This window comes from Rhea americana, unplaced genomic scaffold, assembly GCF_003343005.1.
Source record: "Rhea americana isolate MKP2758 unplaced genomic scaffold, rheAme1 scaffold_184, whole genome shotgun sequence".
Taxonomy (NCBI): Eukaryota; Metazoa; Chordata; class Aves; order Rheiformes; family Rheidae; genus Rhea; species Rhea americana.
Genome location: NW_028185972.1, coordinates 721,056 through 743,395, shown reverse-complemented (window position 1 = coordinate 743,395; position 22,340 = coordinate 721,056). Strand labels below are relative to the sequence as shown.

At 45.2% G+C, this 22,340-nt stretch overlaps 1 protein-coding gene across 1 annotated transcript in view; it reads right to left on the bottom strand.

Moving 5' to 3' along the window:
* LOC146597453 (organic solute transporter subunit alpha-like) overlaps positions 1–104 on the bottom strand; it is a 10,409-nt gene extending 10,305 nt beyond the window's left edge. Inside the window, exon 1 of the mRNA XM_085302083.1 lies at positions 26–104. Coding sequence (XP_085158209.1) covers positions 26–104 — 79 coding nt within the window. The remainder of the gene's footprint in view (positions 1–25) is intronic.
* Between the last annotated feature and the right edge of the window lie 22,236 nt (positions 105–22,340).

Sequence of the window (22,340 nt, the reverse complement as noted above, 5' to 3'; positions counted from 1 at the left end):
CGGCCGTGTGCGCGGCGGCACTTACTCCGCAGGAGCTCCAGCGAGTAGGGCGGCTCGGTGGCGCCGCAGGACGGGTGGAGGGTCCCGTTCGCCGCGCCCTCCATGGCCGGCCCCCGCCGCCGTGCCCTGACAGCGCCGACGGGAAGCGGGCACGGGCACGGGGAGGCGGCGGCGGAGCCGGTCGCTGCCGGCCGGCGGGCGGCTCGGCAGCTGCGGGGCCGCGGGGCGCGCACACGGGCGGCTCGGCGCTGGCCGAGGGGCGGTTAATCATTAGCCCGGGGAGCCTGGGCCGGGCCGGCGGCGCGCACAGCCCGGCCCCCGCGCTGCCGCCCAGCGGCCCCGGGCACCCGCGGGCACCGCGCCGCCTGCCTGGTGCTGAGTCCCGGGGCTGGAGCCGCTCCCGTCGGGCCCCTGCCGACAGCGTCTCACTCCTGGCTTCGTGTGAGAGGAGGCTGCAGAGCTTTTGAAAGGTTTTTGCTCAGCTTTCATTAAGTGGCTGCTTGCAGAGCCACTGGATCGCTCTACACCCCATCTTCACAAGCCTAGATACAGCCATWGGGAAAAAAGAAAGAAAAAAAGATGAATAAACAGCCTGTCTGGATGTGTGTGGGGTCAGGTCTCATCCAGGCCCATGGCCTGAGAGCCGAAGAGTAAGGGGAAATCAGCCGAGGAGCAGGCTGGATTCCCCTGCACTGTGTCCAGCTTCACCCCAGCCTTGTCAGAGCAGCCCTCAGTGCTGCACTCTCTGCAGGAGCATGTGGAGGTGGTCAGCTGCTTGGTCAGTTCAAACAGACTTTCCATTAGTCTTCACTACTGACTTTTCAAAATTTTGGCTGCAACAAGGTGCAAAGCAGCACCCTCCTATGAGCAGAGGACAGGAATACATGAAGGGTTTCTCCACTTCCCCACACGTTTCATTTGCTGATAGGATGCCTATGAGATCTTCTCCGGGGCCTGTGCTGTGCAACGTATTTAGGCTGTTTCCTGGAAAAGGAAATGACGAATAATGAAGTGATGGAGTTTGGTGACATCTTGGCACCAACTACCAAGTTGTTCTGGATAGTCAGACCAAACCTGGCAGCAAGAAGAAGCAGGATTGTTGTAGCACCGGATAACAAAACAGCAGGTGAAATTCAGTATCATTAAATGTAAAGAAGTGTACAGGGGGAGRAGGACACCCCTAACTACCTACAGAGTGATTAACTGTTGCCGCTCAGGAGCCACCACAGAGACCAAAAAGGTCTTAGAGTCTTTAGAAATGACAGCTCAATAATCAGCATGGCAAAAACATGCAAAGTTTCAGTAAGGGACTGAACACACAGAACACCTTAAATACGTATGGAGATCAAGGCAGTATTCCAGGGTTTTGAAGAAAATGGAGGGAATGTGTGATTTTCATAGGCACCACAGCCTTTTTGCAGGAAAACTTTGTCATCTTGGAGTTTTCACAGCATTCCCAGAGGTTTCAGAGGAAGGACACCAGGTTGGGTACCAAAAGACTGCTAGCAAGAACACGGGGATCATAGAATCTTAGATTTGGTAAGGTTGGAAGGGACCTCTGGAGATCATCTAGTCCAACCTCCCCGCTCAGCAGGGTCACCTAGAGCATGTTACACAGGGTTGCATCCAGGCGGGCCTTGAATATCTCCAGAGGAGGAGACTCCACAACCTCTCTGGGCAACCTGTGCCAGTGCTCCATCACTCTCACAGCGAAGAAATTCCTCATATTCATGTGCAGAAGATCTCAGCTGCTCAGTGGTTAAACAGGCGCTCCTTTAAAAAGAGGCAGATTTCTTCCAATRTGGCAGGATTTGGGACTAAGACAGAAGAGGCTGCTGATAGCCTGTTCTGTTACCATCAGGAGGGTTGTACATGGGTTTGTAAACCAAAGCTATTTGTTTTGATTCCCCCCTACCATTGCTCTCACCGTTTTCACTACGCTAAAACATAAAGAAGAGAACTTTATAGTTTCATTGAGAGGCTTGTAGCACTGACTGACTGTTAGCATGTGGTGTCTAGGCAGACTTCACAGGCCTCCTAAAGCATCCAACATAAAGAATATCTTCTGCCCCCCAGTTACACAAAAGACACAGCCAAAATTCTTGTAACATAATTCCAGCTCGTTTTCTATTTGGAAGTCTCTTTACTCATCCCAAAGATGAGTTACTAGCTTGAATGAGGTGCCAGCTGAAGATTAAGTTGCTAGCTGCGGGGGAAATAACCGTTAATAATTTCCCCAGGAAACTACAGACCAGTCRGCCTCACCTCCATCCCTGGTAAGGTGATGGAACAGCTCATTCTGGATGTCATCTCCAAGCATATGGAGGAAAAGAAGGTGATCAGGAGTAGCCAGCATGGATTCACCAAGGGGAAATCATGCTTAACCAATCTGATAACCTTCTATCATGTAATCTGTCTGGACAAGATCTTGTGCAATGTGCTCTTGGTGAMCCTGCTTGAGCAGGGGGATTGAACTAGATGATCTCCAGAGGTCCATTCTAACCTCAACCATTCTGTGAGTCTGTGATACTTTCCCCTCAATTTTACATGATTTATTTTTATCAAAGTATTTGAAGGTGATCACGTATTCTGAAATGTGACTGAAAGCTCAAGTCAGGATTTGCTGAGATGGAAGGATGGCTTAAGGCCTTTGAGGGTTTTTCCTCAGCAGAGAAGCAACAGGATTCCTATCTGCTGCTATTTTGGTTGCTAGCTTCTTGCACTTGCTGAAAGCTGGAAATAAAAATTGCTGTCCTGTGAGTCCCTTTTTTGAATGATATGGGTTTATCATCGCTTTTACTGCAGAAATTCATGCAGTAAGTATAGGAGTGACAGAACTGATGGCTATTTTATCACATTTAAAAGAAAGCCAGAGTCYGCTTTGATGTAATGGTTCCTAGAATAATCTACATAGTAATGATTCTGGATTTTACTGTGATATTTTAGTCATTCAGCAATACTAGGAACAAATATTGCAGAATACACTGAACATAGCATTAGAGTTCCTGTCTCATGAACTTGTACAAGCTTATCTGGCTGAAGTTCAAACATTAAGGATTAGTTTCCAACTGCTTTTGTAGAGATCCGTGCTACTTTCTCTTCTGCTAGAGTTCCTTCCATAGAATAGAGTCTAAAAACAAAATAGCGCAAATCTACTGCAATCTCTCCTTGTTAGCAATATCATTTTGTCATCTTCGGGTCACACATTAGATCCACTTCCTTAATAAGTGGCCTTAAATATGGAGCATGGCATCATCTTTTGCTCATATTCTGGGCTCATACTTCCTGAATTCTGGGACCAGGAAGGGTTGGTCTAACTGACAGTTCTTAAACTTCCTTGCAGATCAGCGTAGCCAAAAGGAAATGATAAACAGATCACACTGAAGAACATACCATGACCCATCAGCTGCCACAGTCTGAGGTCTGCTGCTCTGTGCACACTTCCTTAGCACAGGTTCTTCTGCAGTGCCCTCTGCGCACTAACCTGTAAGCCAAATGCCTGGCCCCCTAGACCTATGACAAGCCCTTCCAATTCCCATGTTCTTAAGTGCATCTTCCTCCCAGTTTCACTATTCCAGTTTTGAGTTTAACCCTTTAGTTTAATGCATGATATTTGACACAAAAAACAACTTCAGCAGTAGAAAAGTATTTATGCATCAAACACATGTCAGATAAGACAGGTCGAGAGATATAYACAGTTACTCAGAATAAAAAATGCCTGTGCCTTTGTTCACTGGGGGGGCTTTAGAGCACTTTGTGGTTCAGCTTCCTTCCAAATGCTGTGCTGTTCAGATCTTYTTTCTTCTCAAGGAACACACCATTTTTATCTGCAGTATGCTCTTCTTTTAAAGGTCGACACAATCATCTTTATCTCTTTTCCCCTCTTAGGATGACTTTCACTAACCTGCCTCACTGGAATAGCTGCATTCTCTCAGCGCCGTTCAACACGGTGCCGGTTGTGATCGTTCCCCTCCCGGCGTGCAGTCAGTGGGGAGATAATGCCGCGAGGGTGCCTCCCCGAAGGAGGCATGCTGGCTCTCGGAAGGGTACACAGCCCCTTTGTCACATACAAGCCAAGCCTATACACAGAAGTCCTGGTGCCAATCCTGRCCCACAAACCAAACAGCAAGAGATGCTGCAGGCTATCACAAAGCAATCTCTAAGCTCCATAGTACAGGAAATACAGAGCAGGCTAAAACATATCAGCTGTAGGGAAATCCAGCAGACTGTCACTGTCTGTGTCCCACTGCAGATGGGAAACAGTGAAAATTGTTTCACAGAGGAAAAATTACGCTGAGTTCAAACTAACAAGGAAAGTTTATATAGAAAAACAAATCAACATTTTTCAGTGTTGTAGGACTGTATATTAGCTTTTTCACAAATCTGAATGCCAAGCCAGCCAAGGAAAGTTGGCTAAAATTATCCAGCTTCCACAAACATGCACAGGTTTAATAATGCAATTAAACCCTGCTTCTCAGCTGTATCATACTATGCAGTTGAACTTAGGTGTAACTTGGCCTTTTTCCATTATAAAGCTGTTGACTTTTCACTTACTGCCGATAATAAGTTGCTATTTTCAGAAAAGATGATTCATTAATGTAAAATAAGAAGCACATATATCACTGATAAATTCATAATGGAATTTGCTTGTTATTTGTATCCTGATAGCAATGGTAAAAATAAAGAAAYACAATGACTACAATGAAATAAATTAGTATAACAAAGATGAATTGTAATTTTCATGTCTATTCAGATGGGCAAATTTCTACATAAAATAAAGAATATTGGGTTTGCTGGAAGCTTTATATTTGTGCTTTTAAGAGGAAAATTTAGATAACGACTCTTGGTCTATTTCAATACAGAAGTAATAAAAGAGAAAAGACAGAAGCTTTCATCAAATCTGAAGATGAATGCAAGTCTGATTTTATTTCACTTCCAAAAATAGCMAATCAGTTTCTGGCAGTCAATATAGGGGAGGAATATAAAGAAGTAGAATCAAACTAAATACCGATTTCTGCACTGCTTTGTTACACTTTCACCTAGATATGAGTAATTATCTGCTTTGTCCTACCTTTCCAAAGTAACTCAGGAGTGACTGGATGCAGGAGTGGAACAACACTAAGGAAATTCACAGTACTTCATAGCAGAACAAAGTGCTGAAAGAACCTTATAAAATTAGGTCCCCAAATTGGCGTTAAGAGGGGTAGCCAACAATCAGCAACCTGAGGTGGAATAGAGGCAGGTAGCGCATTTTCTCTGCCATTGCTTTGGTAAAGTACATATATTTGATTGCAGAGCTTTTCAGCAATGGGCGAAGCTTTTCCCCAAAGGAGCAGTGATGAGCAGTAAGACAAATATGTCTTAAGGACCATGTAAGTGCCACTTTGTGAGCATCTCATATGTGTCCAAGGGCACTGATGGGCAAAGACTAACCTCACAGGTCTTCAGCATCAAAATGAGTATGTTAGGATTAAGAAGTTCTTTCCTAGGAGTAAATTTCTATAGATTTTTCCATCCCAGCCTTGATTTATAATCCACAACTTCTAGATGAGGGCTGACAGGAATTTTGAGATTTTTTTTTATTTCAAAAAGCTAGTTCATCTGAACTGAAGCTTCAATAAGAGGGCATCTTTTAACAGATTTCTTAACCTGAAACTATTTTTTAACTTTGCTTTGTGTGGAAACATTTCAATTTGACATTTCCTACATGAACAATTCTGCATCTGCTGTTCAAAAACAAATTTTGACATCTGAAACATTGTKAAACTGATTAAAATAAAAACATAAGAATGATGGAAATAAAAATGCAATGTTTCAAGATGAGGCAACTTCATACTAAAACTGATTTATTTATTTTTTGTTTATAAATGTTTCTGCTTTTCATCTTAATTCAGGATAGCAGACCTTAACTAAAATTAAAGAACTCTTTATGGGATAGGTTATCTAGAGTCAACACAGCTATCTTGTTTCCTGGAGAGGAGAGTAAGGGGCTCTTCAGAGATTACTAATGTTATTCTGACAGGAAGATGTCATCTCAGGCACACTGCAGTTAAAGACTAGCCTGCTTTTTCCACAACAGTCAGGTGCTGGGCAAGATAGGTCATGCGTTTCTTCCCACAGGTTGTAACAYGATGGAAATGCTTTGTGCTCCTTCTGTATTGCTATTATGGGGAAGAAAAAAGAAACACCCCAAACTATGCATCCACAACAGTGAAAGTATAAAACCATGAGAACAGAACAGAACACCCTCCAAAGCTAGAGGCATGTTGTTTTCCGTAGCAACCAGAGCACACATTAGCAAGCAAGGAGAAAAGAAAATACCTGTGTGCATGCGAGACATTGTCAGTATGGGGCTTAGTCACTGGAGCAGTGAGACCGGGCACAGGCAAAAGCCTCAACTATGTATGTACAAAATCAGTGCTACATCCTGAAACAGTAGTTATTACTTTTATATAAACACAGCCTGTGAAACTGTGAAATTCTGGGGTTCCAGTTTGCAAGTACCTTACAAGTAGAGACTTGGGAACTTAAATTGTTTGTCTATTTTATTCGTTTTGTCTTCCTCCAATATGAACCTTAATCTTGGCTTTCAAAGTAATACTGGAGATGAGCTCCTGAAGTTTTTTCCTGTGAGAAATTAATAGAAATTAGATTTTTAAAGTGACAATCAGAAAAAAAAATCGTTCRTACACAAGCTGGGCCAACAGGGATAGTGGAGGGGCCTGGGGGCTTGGGTCTGGTTTCCAGACCAAAGCTGGAAGTTACACTTTAGTCAAATACCAAAACTGAATAGGAATAACTGAATGGTCTGTGATGATATGAAATGATATACAGGTCACAGAAAAATAAGTAAAACCTATGAAAGTGYTAGCAAGCGGGGAGTGGGAGGCTGCTGGGGCACAGCTCCCCTTCTCTGTGCAAATGGGGTCTGCAGCTCCAACTCRTGTGTTGGACAAGCACACTCTTCAAAGGAAACTGTCAAGCTGAGACAAGTCSTCTTTGGAGGCTGGGGTGAGTCCATGCCCGCCAGGACTTTATAAACTTTGCTAAAATCTTTGTGGTTCTACAAAGAAGAAAAAATAAATAGCCATTTGATTATAAAAGACCTTGTAACTCTGTTAGGCAACCTGGAAGCTTTTAGACTGTTTGACAACATATTGCAACGTGTGAAGGGCTCTACCTTACAGAGCTGGCGTGCTTGGGTGTGCTGGTTTCGCTGCCTGTCCCCAGGCTCGCAGAGACGGGCAGTGGCAGCCCGGTGGAGAGGGATGTGTAGCAGAGAGCTGCAAGGTCCTTCACAGGAGGCTGGTTGTTTTTCCTGCTTTCCGTTGTGTCACAACTAAATGGTCATATCTTGTTAGTATTGACTTGATAATGAATAACCCATACTGTTCTGCTTTTTTATGATACTATTCTCTAAAGGTCTTTCACATTGTATGGGCTTGTATTATCCCCCCCACCACACACACACAGAAGTCTACAAAAAATGTCAGTTGAGATCTGCTCAAGGAAAAAAACATTAGAGCTTCCATTGCCTTTAAGAGCAAAGGGTTAGACAGTTAGTGTATATCCATGCCGGTAGGAACTAAGTTTAAATGTTTTGTTTCCACTTTATCTGCAAATACTGGGACAGAAATACTGGTCTTGTGAATACAACAGAGATACCTCACAGTATCTGTGGTGTCTTTTTGGTTTTGTCTTCCATCTTACTGCACAAGTCATGTAACTAGTTTTGTTTTTCTGTTTATGCAATGGCAATAACCGTACTCACCTAAGAGCGGAGCAGAGCAGAGGAAACTTTCCTCTGCTCTGGAAATATTTGCAATGATTTTCARAAGGACAAGAAGCACTGAAGTGTTTCTTGATCATCGTAAAGGTAGATAAGTGAATTCTTTCATCACTCTTCATATCCGTAAGCTTATAATCTTTCAAGGGTTTTTTAAAAAGTAGTCACTGAACTCAAATACATTTAGGTTTGCTGGGCAGAGCTGTTGTAATTTATTCCAAAGTATAGGGTTCAAGACTTTATTTACAAAGATAGACACTGCATAATTATGTTATATAATGTCTATATTAGCCAAAGGATGGATTCAGATCAGCTTACTTCTTGCACTTAGTGAATCACAAATGACTATATCTTATATTTTATCAGCTGTCAGGGGATACAACTAGAAACYTGTGATTGTCCAAAGGGCAAAATTAAGTCTGAATTAATAATATAGAAATTCATCACCAAATAATTGAAAGWCTAGGTTCCTACCAGCTATAAGAGGAAAATAAATAGTAACAGTGCAGTGAGCATATATTTATATTTAGAAGTTTCATTTTCTATGTGCTTCTGTCCTCTCAAATCTATAAATGGAATTTAATAGCCATGATTTTATTTCTAGTGCTTTAAATAAATATGCCACAAAAATGCCACCTTCTAATGCAGCTCTGTCTAAGCAACACTGACATACTCCTGACAAAATTAACTTTCATTATCCGTTGGTATAGAAGATCATACATTAAGCAAATTAGAGAAGACTTGCCAGAAATGAAAAGCAATTTGAAGTGGAATAGGTAGGATGAGTGTTGTGYTCTCCTTGAATATCTATGTGCCTACATTTTATCTGAATGCTGCTTTCTTCCACTTCTCAGACACATTTATCCAAGTTAGTTCAAAATGTTAATTTGTCACCCTCTTTCATTCTGGGTAAATACACGCATAGGACATAGGCACACAGAATCACAGAATYGRTAAGGTTGGAAGGSWCMTYTGGAGATCATCTAGTCCAAYCTGCCTGCTCAAGCAGGGTCGCCTAGAGCGTGTTAGACAGGATCACATCCAGGAGGGTTTTGAATATCTCCAGAGAAGGAGACTCCACAGCCTCTCTGGGCAACCTCTTCCAGTGCTCTGTCACTCTCACAGTAACGAAGTTCTTCCTTACATTCAGGTGGAACTCCCTGTGTTTCAGTTTGTGCCCGTTGCCTCTTGTCCTGTCACATGGCACCACTGCAAAGAGTTTGGACCCATCCTCAGTTGGTTAGAGCATGGTGCTAATAATGCCAAGGTTGAGGGCTTGATCCCCATATGGGCCACTCGTTTGAGGGTTGGACTAGATGATCTCCAGAGGTCCCTTYCAACCTCAGCAATTCTATGATTCTATGATCCTCTTGACACCCTCCCTTAAGGTGTTTGTAGACATTGATAAGATCCCATATGCCATAGTCACCCTGAACTGAGACTCAGGCTCTGGAATGATCATGAGTTGAGGCTTTGATTTGCAGCATAAGAGCTAAGCAGGGCTTGCAAGATGTCATATCTAACTTAACTCAGAAGGGGTTTCTTGAACAAATGATAAGCCCTTGTTCAACTAGGTGAAACTTGGTCCCTGTTTTTGCATAAGGAAACAGGAGTAGTATCTGCCAATAGACAGCTCAGGAGTTCCCAGTCACATCTTTCTAGTCATGATATAAACTCCTGCTCCAAATGTCAGGGTTTTGTACACCTGCATTTCCACAGCCTCCGCATCTGACCTGGTGGGATCTTGGCATAAGGACACATAGAGGCAACCTGGCTCTGCATAGGCTATGCATTGCAAATCATGCCTTCCAAAGGCACGCTCACATGGCCCAGCCGCACCCTGGCAGTCCCACCTGGCCCTGCTCTGTTACYGGGACAAATTTGCATGTGGCCACGGCAGCAGGAGCTGACTGGAGGCAGCCCTGTCACTATGGGGGAGGAGGAGGAGGTCACCTCCACACCAGGCTGAGGTGCAGGAGGAGAGGTGCGAGGGCTGGCACCCAGGCGGCAGGGAGCTCGCGCTGCCCCGTGCTTCACCCCGTGGCTGGGGGCACAGGAGTTCTCTCATTCAGCCACAGCCAGTGGCTGAAGTTTAGCAGAAGGCCGTCCACATCTCTCCAGACTTCTGCTTTCAGGCTGCTCTGAGGTTAGCAGGTTGGTTTCTGTGGCATTTCTGCATGACTGAGGATAGTCCCAGCAGTGTATCCCCAGATGCACAGCTTGAGTTATCAGCAAAGAGAGGTGTAATGCCTGTTCCAGGACACTGTTCTCCAGACAAACCCATATGTGCATGTATATACGCACCCATACACACCCTATCAAGGTAAGCTTCATTTGTTTCAGGAAGGAGAGAGTTTCTTTAGAGAAACTAGAAATTTTACTGCTGGCTACTTTTATTTCTTGAACCATTCTCAAAACAGCTGTTATATATTCCTCTTACATTTTATCATCTCCTCTCAGGACATGTAAAAGACACATCTTCCTGTGTTGCTAYCAGAGGTCCTGAGGGAAAAAAGATCATTGTAAAAAGATCATTAAAATAGAAAAAAAAWTGTAAGAGGGAAGGAGAAAGAAAAGCTGATGTTCTGCATGCTAGTGAGGCAGTCTGTAGGGATAGAGAATGTATTTGCCCAACTGAGGAAGCTAGGAAAAAACAGGCAAACTTTCRTATGTGAAAGACTTTCAGATCTGAGACATTAATGTGTCAGTGACAATTTAATAGATACATTTGTTTTCCCAATAAAATCTGTGGCTCAAATACAGCAACTTTAGACAGCTCTTTGATGGCAGCTAGGCTCAAAAAGGCAGAAGCAATTTCAACATGCTATGAGCCAGCCACTAGAGAGACTTTTTCTGTACATCCTTCTCTTGAGTTTGATGAATTCACTAAATATTTCCACATATTGCTTACATTCCTACTAGCCTCCTTCTCTCTTCCCCTAATCCTTTTTTATTTTATTAGAATAGCTTCTTGTTCCAGGAGATAATTTGTTTCTGTTAATGTTTTAAGTTGCAGGGTGTGGGGGGCATCTGAGACCCGAGTAAGTTCTTCGCTTGTTTGCCAGTTCYCATGGCAGCATCTGTTAACTCCCACTTACTGCAACATCTTCTTTCTGATTTACGTCCACTTGCCTTTGTATTATCTCYTCTTGCCACCAATTGCCTCTTTCCTTTCCTTGACAAGTTATCTAGCAGCTTCATATAGCAACTATCATAGCTCCCCAGCATCTTTCAGCCCTTGCTGACAGCTGGATAATATGGTATCCATCTCCTTTCTGAAATGTCGTTCCTATGTAATAATTTGCAGAGAATAAATTATCAGATGCTTTTGTTCCATTTCTCTCTGTCCCCCAATTTTACATATTTTGTTTACAGTTCCTTCAATATTTACTCTCCAGAAATTCATTCTCACTTTGTAGGTGGAAGCAAGAAGATGAATAAGTTCCACTTTAACACTGAGATGTGTATTTGGGACAGTGTTCAAATCACACAGTAGAAAATTATTTGCTCGTCTAACTGACAGATAGTACTTAGGGTCAGATTTCTGCAGTGCAAACRTGCCTGCATGTCCTGAAAGTAATTCATGCAAACATTTGACAGTATTTGTTTTGAATTATGGCCGAAAACCTTCATATCAGTAAAACTCATTCAGTGAAATGCCTGCAAAAAGCCATGTTTTTATTTCTCAGGATAGCATGGAAACTTCACAATACTTGGTATTTTTCTTGAAGTCTAATTCTGCAAGAATTTCAGCTTTTGCTTAAAATAGAARTCCATTTCTTTAGASTTGTTTATCAGRAAAAAAGTACTGAAATGTGAACTATATACTAAAGACYTTTTTWAAAAAAGAAAACAACAAAAGATATGTATTTATCTAAACCTCACAGTTCTGTGAAACAGGCCTGCAACCTTTTAATCCAATAAACTAGAATACTGACAAAAATGTAGTCATACCAAGTTTTTAATCATTCTTGAGATTTTTTTTGCAACAGTTGACAAACCTGTTCCATTTCCAAAAGGCAGGTGTAATTCATCTGGTGTTTAAAATTAGATAGACTTAGCGTGCACTGTTGCTATATAAGTAGTAGCATTCCCAAGTGCGTTAATGTGCCTCCGCTTCTCTTGCAGTACTGAGAAGAGGAGAAGTTGAAACAGGAGTGTTTCCTCACCATTATTTGCTTTTGGTCTGCAGTTCRCGTTGCCTGTACTAGCCGTTGTGGAAGCCATTTTTATCCCACTGGAAAGTTATTGGCATATATAAAAATGTGCGGAGCCAACTGAGAGGGTCTCTGCTAAGCCATCATGCAGCAAAGTCAATACCCAGTCCTGGAGCTTAAAAATATGCCAGTGCTTAAGCAACTCACTGAATTTGTGTGTCAGTGGATGGCATCTATTACATTTGTGTTGCAATGCTGGTTATTCTCTATCCACTCCTGTCACCATAGGACATCTGTAAAACAGCAGGTGATGTTGTCCTAGGGAAACAGCGTGCTATCGCACTTTATCACACACAATTATAGAATATTTGGGGTTGGAAGGCACTTTTGGAGATCGTTCAGTCCAACCCATTGCTCRGATCAGGGTCAGCCAGAGCAGATTGCTCAGGGCTGTGACCAGTCAAGTTTTGAGTATCTTCAAAGGTGGAGCCTCCACAACCTCTCTGGGCAACCTGCTCCAGTGCTCAATCACTCTCACAGTGAAACATGTTTTCTTATGTTTAAATGGAATTTCCTGTGTTACAGTTTGTGCCCGTTGTGTYTTGTCTTGTCTTGTCCCTGGGCACTGCTGAGAAGAGTCTGGCTCTGTCTTCTTTACCTCCCTCCTCATTGATCAGAGTCTTCCCTTCTCCACACTGAACAGTCCCAGCTCTCTCAGCTGCTCCTCCTATATGAGTTATAATGTACACCCACCAATCATTTTGCATGCTCAGCTGCATCCCTGGGATATTCTGATTTAGAGATGCTTATTTATAGAACATGGATACTTCCGCAACCCTTCTGGGTGATTTATGAACATACCTGTGTATGATTTTGTATATCAAATGTTTTTAAATGCCATCCTATATACATCTACATCAGATACATGTACATCTACATCAGATACATACTGATCAACAAGAAATAAACTGCACTAGCAGCATCTTCCCATACACTTGAAAAAAGTCATGGAAAATGACTAACATTGTCTTTCCCACTGAAGTGGCAAAAGTCTAAAGCAGAAGTGAACCCTAGCCCCAACCTTGTTCACCTCTAGGATTTCAGAGGGAAAGGGCAACATAAGAAACAGAACAGGACTCTATAGATATCTTATGGAAAGGAAGGGAGCTTGGAAGAAAGGACCAACGGGCAGGTCTGAGACATGTTAATGTTGCCCATGTTGTTTCATTCAGGCTGAGAAATGTKTCTGTTAAGAGTTGTACCTTAAGGTGAAGCAGAGCTGCTACTTGCAGCCTAGCAGTCTGGGTGAGCTGACCCATCCGCATTGGCGATAAATGGGGAACGGGATGATAGACCCAAGACTGAGGCACAGCGGTCACCATCCAGCCCAAGGAAGGAAGAGTTGGGGAAGCCATGGGTGCCCCTGCCAGCTGCGGGAAAACAGCTGCTTAAGCTGTTACTGGTGATCTGAGAAACAAAAGGAGCTGCAGGATTTCCTATCTGGTGGGRCGAGCAGGAGCAAAGAGTGGCTGAAGGCACAAGGACAGAAGGAAGGACCCWGTGCACAGCCCCAGCAGCAGCCAGAGCCACGAGACCTCATGCTCCCAAACGCGTGGGCTRGTGTTGCTGTGCAGAGTATAGTGATGGTTGCCCCACCAGAGGGAAGAAGAAAGTAAAATAGCTATAGATGAGCTTAGGAATGAGGGACTGTATGTTATCCTCCATGTCCATCTTTCAAATGTTTTCTTTTCTACTCTCAGTTAAAATAACGTTTGTTAAGGCAACTGACTCGTGTTTGAGAATGAGCTGGGAAAATGAGTTCACTGAGTTAAGTGTAATTTTCTCATGTTTTGGAAGATGAGAAGTGGAGGAACAGTTCAGTGACTTGGTTTAAATATGGCCCTTCCCCCCCACCCCCAATCAACTCCTGACAGAGGGGCTAGATGAGCAAAAGAAGCACCATTAGATTGCATATCTTCAGTTATTAACTTAGTTTACCTTTGACAGGCTCCTTAGTCTGTCACGGGATAGAACAACTCCATGCAATTAGAGTTGTTCGGACAAAATCATCATAAAGCCGTTAATTGTACAGTCCAGACTATCCACTTCATTGGGAGTATTACTTTGTTGCAGTAAGCAACAAATTTGAACAAATGTTACCCATCAGTTTTGTGATTTGGGTAAAGTCTCAAAATGAAAGGCATTCTGTTTTTGATCAGAGAAGATCAAACTCAAAGCAAGCTATTGGCCAATTACACCTGAATCTGTGCCTGCCCCCATGGGAATTACCCCTTCGCTAAGGGGAAGTCCATCCAGAGGTACCTGGCTGAGTAGAGATGGAGTTACTTACATGCTTAAGTGTATGCCCAGACTGTAGGACTTTGAAGGCCACATGGGCACAGAAAASTGGACCTACCGTGGTCCCTCAGCTGAAGGAGATATGCCAGCAGGTCAAGGCTGTGCAGCGGGTACATTTCTGCCCCAGAGGTGGGCTGTTGACCTATAGCAAGGCAGCGCAAAGAAGCTCCATGTCCAGGCACTACACCACGGTGGCCACCAAAACCATTCAGGCAAGGCCAGACTGCCTCCCAGAAAGGACTTCTGTCATGGTGATCATCCTAGTTGTGATGATCATCATCCTGGAAATGATCCATCATGATGATCTATCATCACCATGGGGATCATCATCTACTATGATTGGGATTGGAGTGGGGTAGGATAGAGCTGGGGAATCTGGCATCTTGCCATTCCTGGCTTACACACACACATACACATACACATGCACACCCTACCAGGAAGTCCCTTGTCCTCCCCTACCTTTTCTTCTAGCCTACAAAACACCTGGCTCCTGGGGCTCAGCAGCTCCTGAGATGGGCAGCAGTGGCCTTAGCAGCTGCTTATGCAAGTGCAGTTGGGAGTGTGAGCCCGGTCCCCTGGACTATCTCCCCGAAACACTTCCAAGGCCAAAAATGAAGCCCATCAGGCCATGTCATGGCTGCGGGGGCATGAGCAGGGTGGAGGAACAGGGGGCTCATGYGTTTTTTGCTGATGGAGAAGCCCCGGGGGCCCTTGCGTGGAACAGCAATGCAGAGAGAAGAGGCTTTACTCCACCTAACCACAGCAAAGTCCGAGACGCACAAAACTTGTTGCTAACAGGTTACTTCCACACAGAAGATCTCCACGGGCAACTTGGGCCCAATTTTCCTGTTTGTTGCCTTGTACCCTCCAACCTGCACAGGGCTTCGGTGAAGCTCTGGTCATCGGTAAAAAGGTAAAGCCTTGTGCTCTTGAGGCGCTATCAAAGGTAGTGCTCTCTTATTGACAGCATGCACTGTCATACTGTACAGGCAATTCACAAWCCCATGTGGTTGTTTGCAGAGGGAAGACGATAACTTATTTTTTGCATATCTCTCATTTTCCTTCCCCTGCTTTGACTACTATTTGAGCATGTTGGCATTTCACACACCCGTAGCCCTACTGCCTGCGCTGTGTGTCCTTGATGATTGCCTCTGTCTAATCTCGTTTCCAGGATCTCTTTCTTTTCTAACACAAAATTAGACCTAAACAGGAAATGCTTTTATTTGTCTCATAAAAATCTTTTAGTATTTTAGGAAAAAAAAAAGTTTTCTCAAGCATGAAAGTCACTTGGAGACAGAAAAATTATCAAGAAGGCAAATGTTTGGGAGATGRAGCATGCAGGCTTTGCACAGGGAGAGCTCCACTAAAACCAGAAAACAGAGGTGTTCTCACAAAAAGTTTTGATTAAATAGATTTACCAGTTCTGTGATGACAAAAATTTTAAACAAAAAATTCTACCCAGATGTGCCCCAGACTCCCTTGCTCTGTAGCTTGCAGTACCTTCCTTAAGCTTCAGAATACCGGTGAATTTTCTTCTCACTTTCCCTTAAAAAACAAACAAACAAAAAAAAAAAAAAAAAAAAAAAAAAAAGCAGAAAAATATTAATAATTCTGTAAAGAAAATGACTTTTGAAAGTTAAGCTTTGCATATTATTTTTCTAAGGGTCGACCATAAATCAATCTCCATGCTGTATTTTTTCTTTGCAGTAAAGTGGTAAAATGTGGAGTGCTTTGGAGCTAGAAATGTAATTGTCTAGACATAAAAGCCGTATTCATAGCCCTCATAGAGATACTTATCTCAAGATGACTATCTCTGGGCTCTTCAGRGCAATAACTAGCAACTGAGAATGGGACAGAGGGAGCTTAAATGTTATGACTTTTTTATTTCTAGCACATCTAATACACTTCAGAGAAACCACATTGGACAACGGATACTGATGCACTGAAGAAGCTTTATGGCCATTAAWATAAAATTCAAACCATTAAAGCTGTTCAGATATTCTTTAACTTCTCATCCCGGACACAGACACCAAAGATTGCRGCCTGATGCCTAGTAACTGTTTAAAAAATAAATTAAAAGGCAATGTTGTCAGGCTGCCTGCAGTACAGGAGTAAGGGAAATAACCAAGCTGAGCAAACCTATTATTTTTGTGTTGTAATTTATAATATTAATGTTTGATAGTTCCTTTTTGCACGTGAAATAGGTTCTTCCCTCATACAGCAACAGGGTTTTATTTTGTTCTGAAAGATAAGCAGCATAGCTTGCACGGTAGAGTTGAAGACCAGCCATCAGGAAGCTGGGGTGTTTGCTAAAGGAGTACCGGGGACCTGTGCCCAGGGCAAAGGAAAGGGTCTGCGGCAGAGGGACGATGATCCGGAGGGGCGAAGCTGCCCGGCCGGCCGGACATGAGCGCTGCGGCTGCTGCGTGGAGCTTGCAGAAAGCACTTTTTTTTTTTTTTTTTTTTACAGCCAATTGAGGAATTAGAAGTGATTTTTACTGGTGATCCATAACACATGTGGAGTCCCTCATCCTCCACAGTAATATGTGTTAGAAAGCACTGCGGAGCTTTAGAGGAAAGGAATGGGAGATGTGCAAATCGTGCCAGACACAGCACCTTTCTAAAAAGTGGCTGATAAAGCTGTCAGCAAGGAATCAGATGTATGCCCAATAAAACAAATTGTTCTTACAAGCTGTCTGGAGGCAAGCAAGACCATAAATTAGAGTCCTGTATGAATAGGATGAGAATCTTTTCAGGGGTATATGCTGAGAAATATCAGCTTTTTCCTATGCAATATTTTCCTTACTCATGCTAATAGTGGAGAGAAGAGGTCGTCAAAGACTGCTGGACTCCTTCGGCACATCACTACTTTAAGTCTCTCGCAATGATAATGAAACCTGTCACAGCGTGGAAAAAAATCCCTGAATCGGGTATTATTCTTCAGCAGAAAGCTATACTGTAGTTTAAATTAGCAAGATACTCCTGAACCCTTATTTAACGTGAGTTTGCACTGACATCCCAAGAAAAGAGTTTCTTTGTTTAATTGCACTGCCAGTGACGATGCTTTCAGCTAAAACCGCTTGGAGCTAGACCTTTTAATAGAAAGTGACGATTTAAATTGCCACGATAGCAGCATAAATGGTGCTTAAATTCATTACTAACCTGATGCTGCAAGTTGGCTCTAGACCAATTTACAAGAATAGCATAAAAGTGGAAGGGAAGAGGAAACTAAGCAGTGAATCATTAATTCCTTTGGTACTTGCTGCAGCAGCATTAGAATCATAGAATTAGTAAGGTTGGAAGRGACCTCTGGAGATCATCTAGTCCAACCTCCCYGCTCAGCAGGGTCACCTAGAGCATGTTACMCAGGGTTGCATCCAGGCGGGCTTTGAATAAGTCCAGAGAAGGAGACTCCACAACCTCTCTGGGCAACCTGTGCCAGTGCTCTGTCACTCTCACGGTGAAGAAATTCCCCCTCACRKTCAKGCGGAACTTCCTGTGGTTCAGTTTCTGCCCATTGCCTCTTGTCTTGTCACATGGGGCAACTGAAAAGAGTTTGTCCCYGTCCCCTTGACACCCTCCCTTCAGGTACTTCTACACGTTGATAAGATCCCCCCTCAGTCTTCTCTTCCCCAGGCTGAAGAGGCCCAGCTCTCGCAGCCGTTCCTCAGAGGGCAGGTGCTCCAGCCCTCTGATCATCTTTGTAGCCCTATGCTGGACTCTCTCCAGTAGCCCCATGTCTCTCTTGGACTGGGGAGCCCAGAACTGGACACAGTACTCGAGATGAAGCCTCCCCAGGGCTAAGTAGAGGGGCAGGATGACCTCCCTTGACCTGCTGGCAACAGCCTTCCCAAAGCAGCCCAGGATACCACTGGCTTTCTCGGTCACAAGGGCACAGCGCTGGCTCATGGTCAATCTGTCATCCACCAGCACTCCCAGGTCCTTCTCTGAAGAGCTGCTCGCCAGAAGCTCAGCCCCTGGCTTGTACTGGTGCCTAGGGTTATTTCTCCCTGGGTGCAGGACTCTGTACTTGCCCTTGTTGAACCTCATGAGGTTCCTCTCCGCCCAACTTTCCAGCCTGTCAAGCTCTCTCTGAATGGCAGCACAGCTCTCAGGTGTGTCAGCCACTCCTCCCAGCTTGGTATCATCAGCAAACTTGCTGAGGAGGCACTCTGTCCCCTCATCAATGACCTCAGGTCATTGGTGAAGAAGTTGAACAGGACGGGACCCAGTACTGAGCCCTGGAGGACACCACTAGCCACAAGCCTCCARCTAGACTCCACACCACTGATGACAACCCTCTGAGCTCTGCCTTTCAGCCAGTTCTCAATCCACCTTACTCTCCACTTGTCTAACCCACGCTTCCTGAGCTTATCTAGGAGGATGTTATGGGAGACAGCATCAAAAGCCTTGCTCAAGTCAAGGGACACAACGTCCACTGCTCTGCCCTCATCTACCCAGCCAGTCATTTCATCACACCAGGCTATCAGATTGGTTAAGCAGGATTTCCCCTTGGTGAATCCATGCTGGCTACTCCTGATCACCTTCTTTTCCTCCATATGCTTGGAGATGACATCCAGAATGAGCTGTTCCATCACCTTTCCAGGGATGGAGGTGAGGCTGACAGGCGTATAGTTGCCTGGGTCCTCCTCCTTGCCCTTCTTGAAGACTAGAGTGACATTGGCTTTCTTCCAGTCCTCAGGCACCTCTCCAGTTCTCCAGGACCTTTCAAAGATGATGGAGAGCGGCCTGGCAACAACATCCGCCAGCTCCCTCAGTACCCGTGGGTGCATCCCATCTGGGCCCATGGATTTGTGGATGTCTGGCCTGCCCAGAAGGTCTCTAATCCTATCCTCCTCAGCCAAAGGAAAGTCTTCTCCTCTCCAGACTTTCTCCCTCACATCCAGGCTCCAGGATTCCTGAGGGCTGCCCTTAGCAGTGAAGACTGAAGCAAAGAAGGCATTCAGTAATTCTGCCTTCTCTGTATCCCTTGTCACCAGGACCCCCACCCCATTCAGTAGTGGGCCCACATTTTCCCTAGTCCTCCTCTTGCTGCTGATGTATTTGAAGAAGAATTAGCTGTGAGGAGCATTTTGGCCCATGCCACGGAGACGGCGTGTGGCTGCATCCTCGCTGTGCGTTAGYTAACATCCCAGTGGCACTTCCCAGAGCTGCTGCATCAGTCTGTCTCAGGGTGCCTGAAGGGCAACTTCACCCCACACCGCATCGCTGCAGAATAGGGCAGCACCTCCAGCACCTTCGGGTTCACACTGGTTTCTGATCAGTTCTGGTCCATTTGTGGATCCAGAGATGCAGGGCTTAGAAGAAGTTAGAACTGTTTTGCTCCCCCAGTATCTCCAGGGCTACCTTGCCAAGGCCTGCAGCACAAGGTGGCAGGAGCAGGGCCGTGGCGGGGCTGAGATGGGGATGGGTGGCTGGAGGCCTCCTTCACTCAGGTGGACCACCAAAGGGCCAAGCGGTGGAGGACAGCTGGAGAACGGACTACCGCAGCTAACCACGCAGGAGAATCTTCRCTTGTTGTCCTGAACAGGGCTGACCCCCACGATGTCCACCACACAAAGGCAGCATCTCCCACTTCTCGCTGACGGACGCTGCTCCACGGGGACCCAGGCAGGGTCTGCAGCCTTTTGAAGTCCGGACAGGGTGCACTGGCCGAAGGCTCGCTCTTGAAGCAAGGTGCCCTCCCTCTGCGGCCATGCTTTCCCACACTAGCTAATGCAGCAGCCAGCCTTCCCAGGTGCTTSGGCTCATTCACGGTTTCCGGAGGAGCTGTTTCCTAGGGCCGGCTTGCCTGAGACCAGGGCTTGGGGATTTGCTCCAGACAGGTTTCTCTCCTGCAGGCAGCAGCTCTGCCAGGCCACGTCACTTCACGTTTGCACCTGCCTGTCCCATTACAGGGATCCCCGATCCAAGGCTCGCAAGCCTCTTGGCGCTAACAAGCTAAGCAYGGGCAGCCCCGATGAGGATCCGCATGCAAGAAGTTACCTAATCCTGCTGCGAGGAAGAAGATCCTGCCAGCAGGCAGCAGGCAGCAGCCTCGCGCCCGCACCTCGGGCAGGGGCAGTGAGGACAGCGGCCACAGCTGGAGGTCGCTCGGCGAGGCGCTGCGGCACCCCCCCCCCGCAGCGGGGGCCTGCCCCCAAGGGCACCTTTTCCGCGCGGGGTGGCCACGGTGGGTTAAATAACCCTACTGCCCCCCCAATTTCTCCACCCGGCAGTAAGTTAATAACCCGTCTGCTCTTTATGTCCTTAAGAACAACAGCTAATTCTTCGCACCTAACCACTTTTTTGACCTGTTTGTCAGCTTCCAACCACTCCTTGGTCAGTTTTGTACCTAACTAGTTAACATATTAATTGCTGCTTGCCTCTATTTCTTATTCATTAGGTATTATTTAATTTTAATAACTACCTTCGATAAACCAGTGAACCACAGWGAGCTGTTTGCCAGCTCCTTATTTTCCTGATTAGCGGGTTAGCTTTCTGGCGCACTAATAAGGCTTTTAAAGAACTTCTAAATTGGCATGCATGCTTTTCTGGCCCATCACCCGTGACGCCTGCCTTTGCTGCCGCTCTCTTAATCAGGGAGACGTCCCTCCGCCGGAGCTGCGGCCACCTGAGCGACCTGCGAATAGCRCAGCAGCAGCAGCGAGGTTTTCACWGCGGGGTCAGTCCAACGGGAGGGGAGACTTCACTAGTCGACACGGGCAAGAACAGCTGATCCCTGTTCCCGTCTTCTCCTAACAGCAGCCAGAAAGAGAGTTATTTATTCGCCAGTGCCCAGAGCAACCCTGGCTCAACGCACAATTTCGAGACAAGCGGCTGAAGACCACCAGGTCGATGGAGAAACCAAGAAGCACACACAAGAGCAGCTGGCAGCGACAGCTTCTTCTTACGAACAGTTGCCCAACGCTTGTCTCACCGCGTTGCAAACCGGGATCAGGAGTGAGTGAGTGTTTCCCAACAGCGTTATGCTGTCGCAAACCAACCGGCCCAAGCATCCCGAAGGTACCTGGGGCGGCGGACGCGGCACCTCCGCCTCTCGCCTCCTCGCTTCTCAGACATCAGCGGGGCAGCAACACCCGATGGCGACGCCGTGAGCAGGTCAGAGGGGGAAACRGGATGACGGTGGGTGCTACTAAAGCGGGGTGACCTGCACTGCTCCCACAGGCGCTGCCTATCTACCCCGGCTGCAGCCTTACTAGAGCAGCGGGAGAAGCCGGCTTGTCCGTAAGCCGCCAGGGACGCCGGCGCGGGCACCTCGCGCGCCAGCTCCACTGGTTCAGCAGCACGCGACTGGACTCGGGGCTTCTTTTTCAGTCAGTGCAGGAGCGCTTAGGAGGAAACCGTCTTGCTGAAAAGGCTGAGCAGACRTTCACCCTTTAACATAAAAACAGAYGCCGAGATGGATTTCGATGAGCTGTCATCTCYGCCGCAGTAAATCCCACCTCTCACTTTTGTCGACTTGGTGGTAAACGCGCGTTTCACCAGAGAAGGGATTTAATCGCTTGTATCCTAGTGCTGTACAAAATGAGCTGAAAAGGGGGAGGTAGAAAAATGAGCTAAAGTGCATTAAAGATGAATGCATCCCTAAGAACAAGTTAATCTCAGTGTGGGCATCAAATAGACTAAACGTTCATTAACAGGAAAATATTTCAGTTTTTATTTTTTCACGTTATTATCAGGTACACAATTACAATAATGTCACATATTCCTATATGATTCTATGTATTTTGTTTTTTCTTTTGTCTTTTTTACAAAGTGTACAGAGGGCAGGACGTATACAATATTTTAACAGGATATATTCTACAGAACAATAATTTATATTATGTCCTTGTAAAAATCTGTACCTTTCTTAAAACGTTAAACTGAAACATCCATGTTATAGCATTTGCTAATCAAATTATTTAAGAATTAAAATTGACTGTAACTAATGTCAGGACATGAACAATAATTTCATTTTCTCTTTATACAGACAAATACATTTTACAAAATCCACTTGACCAAACCCTTAATTACTT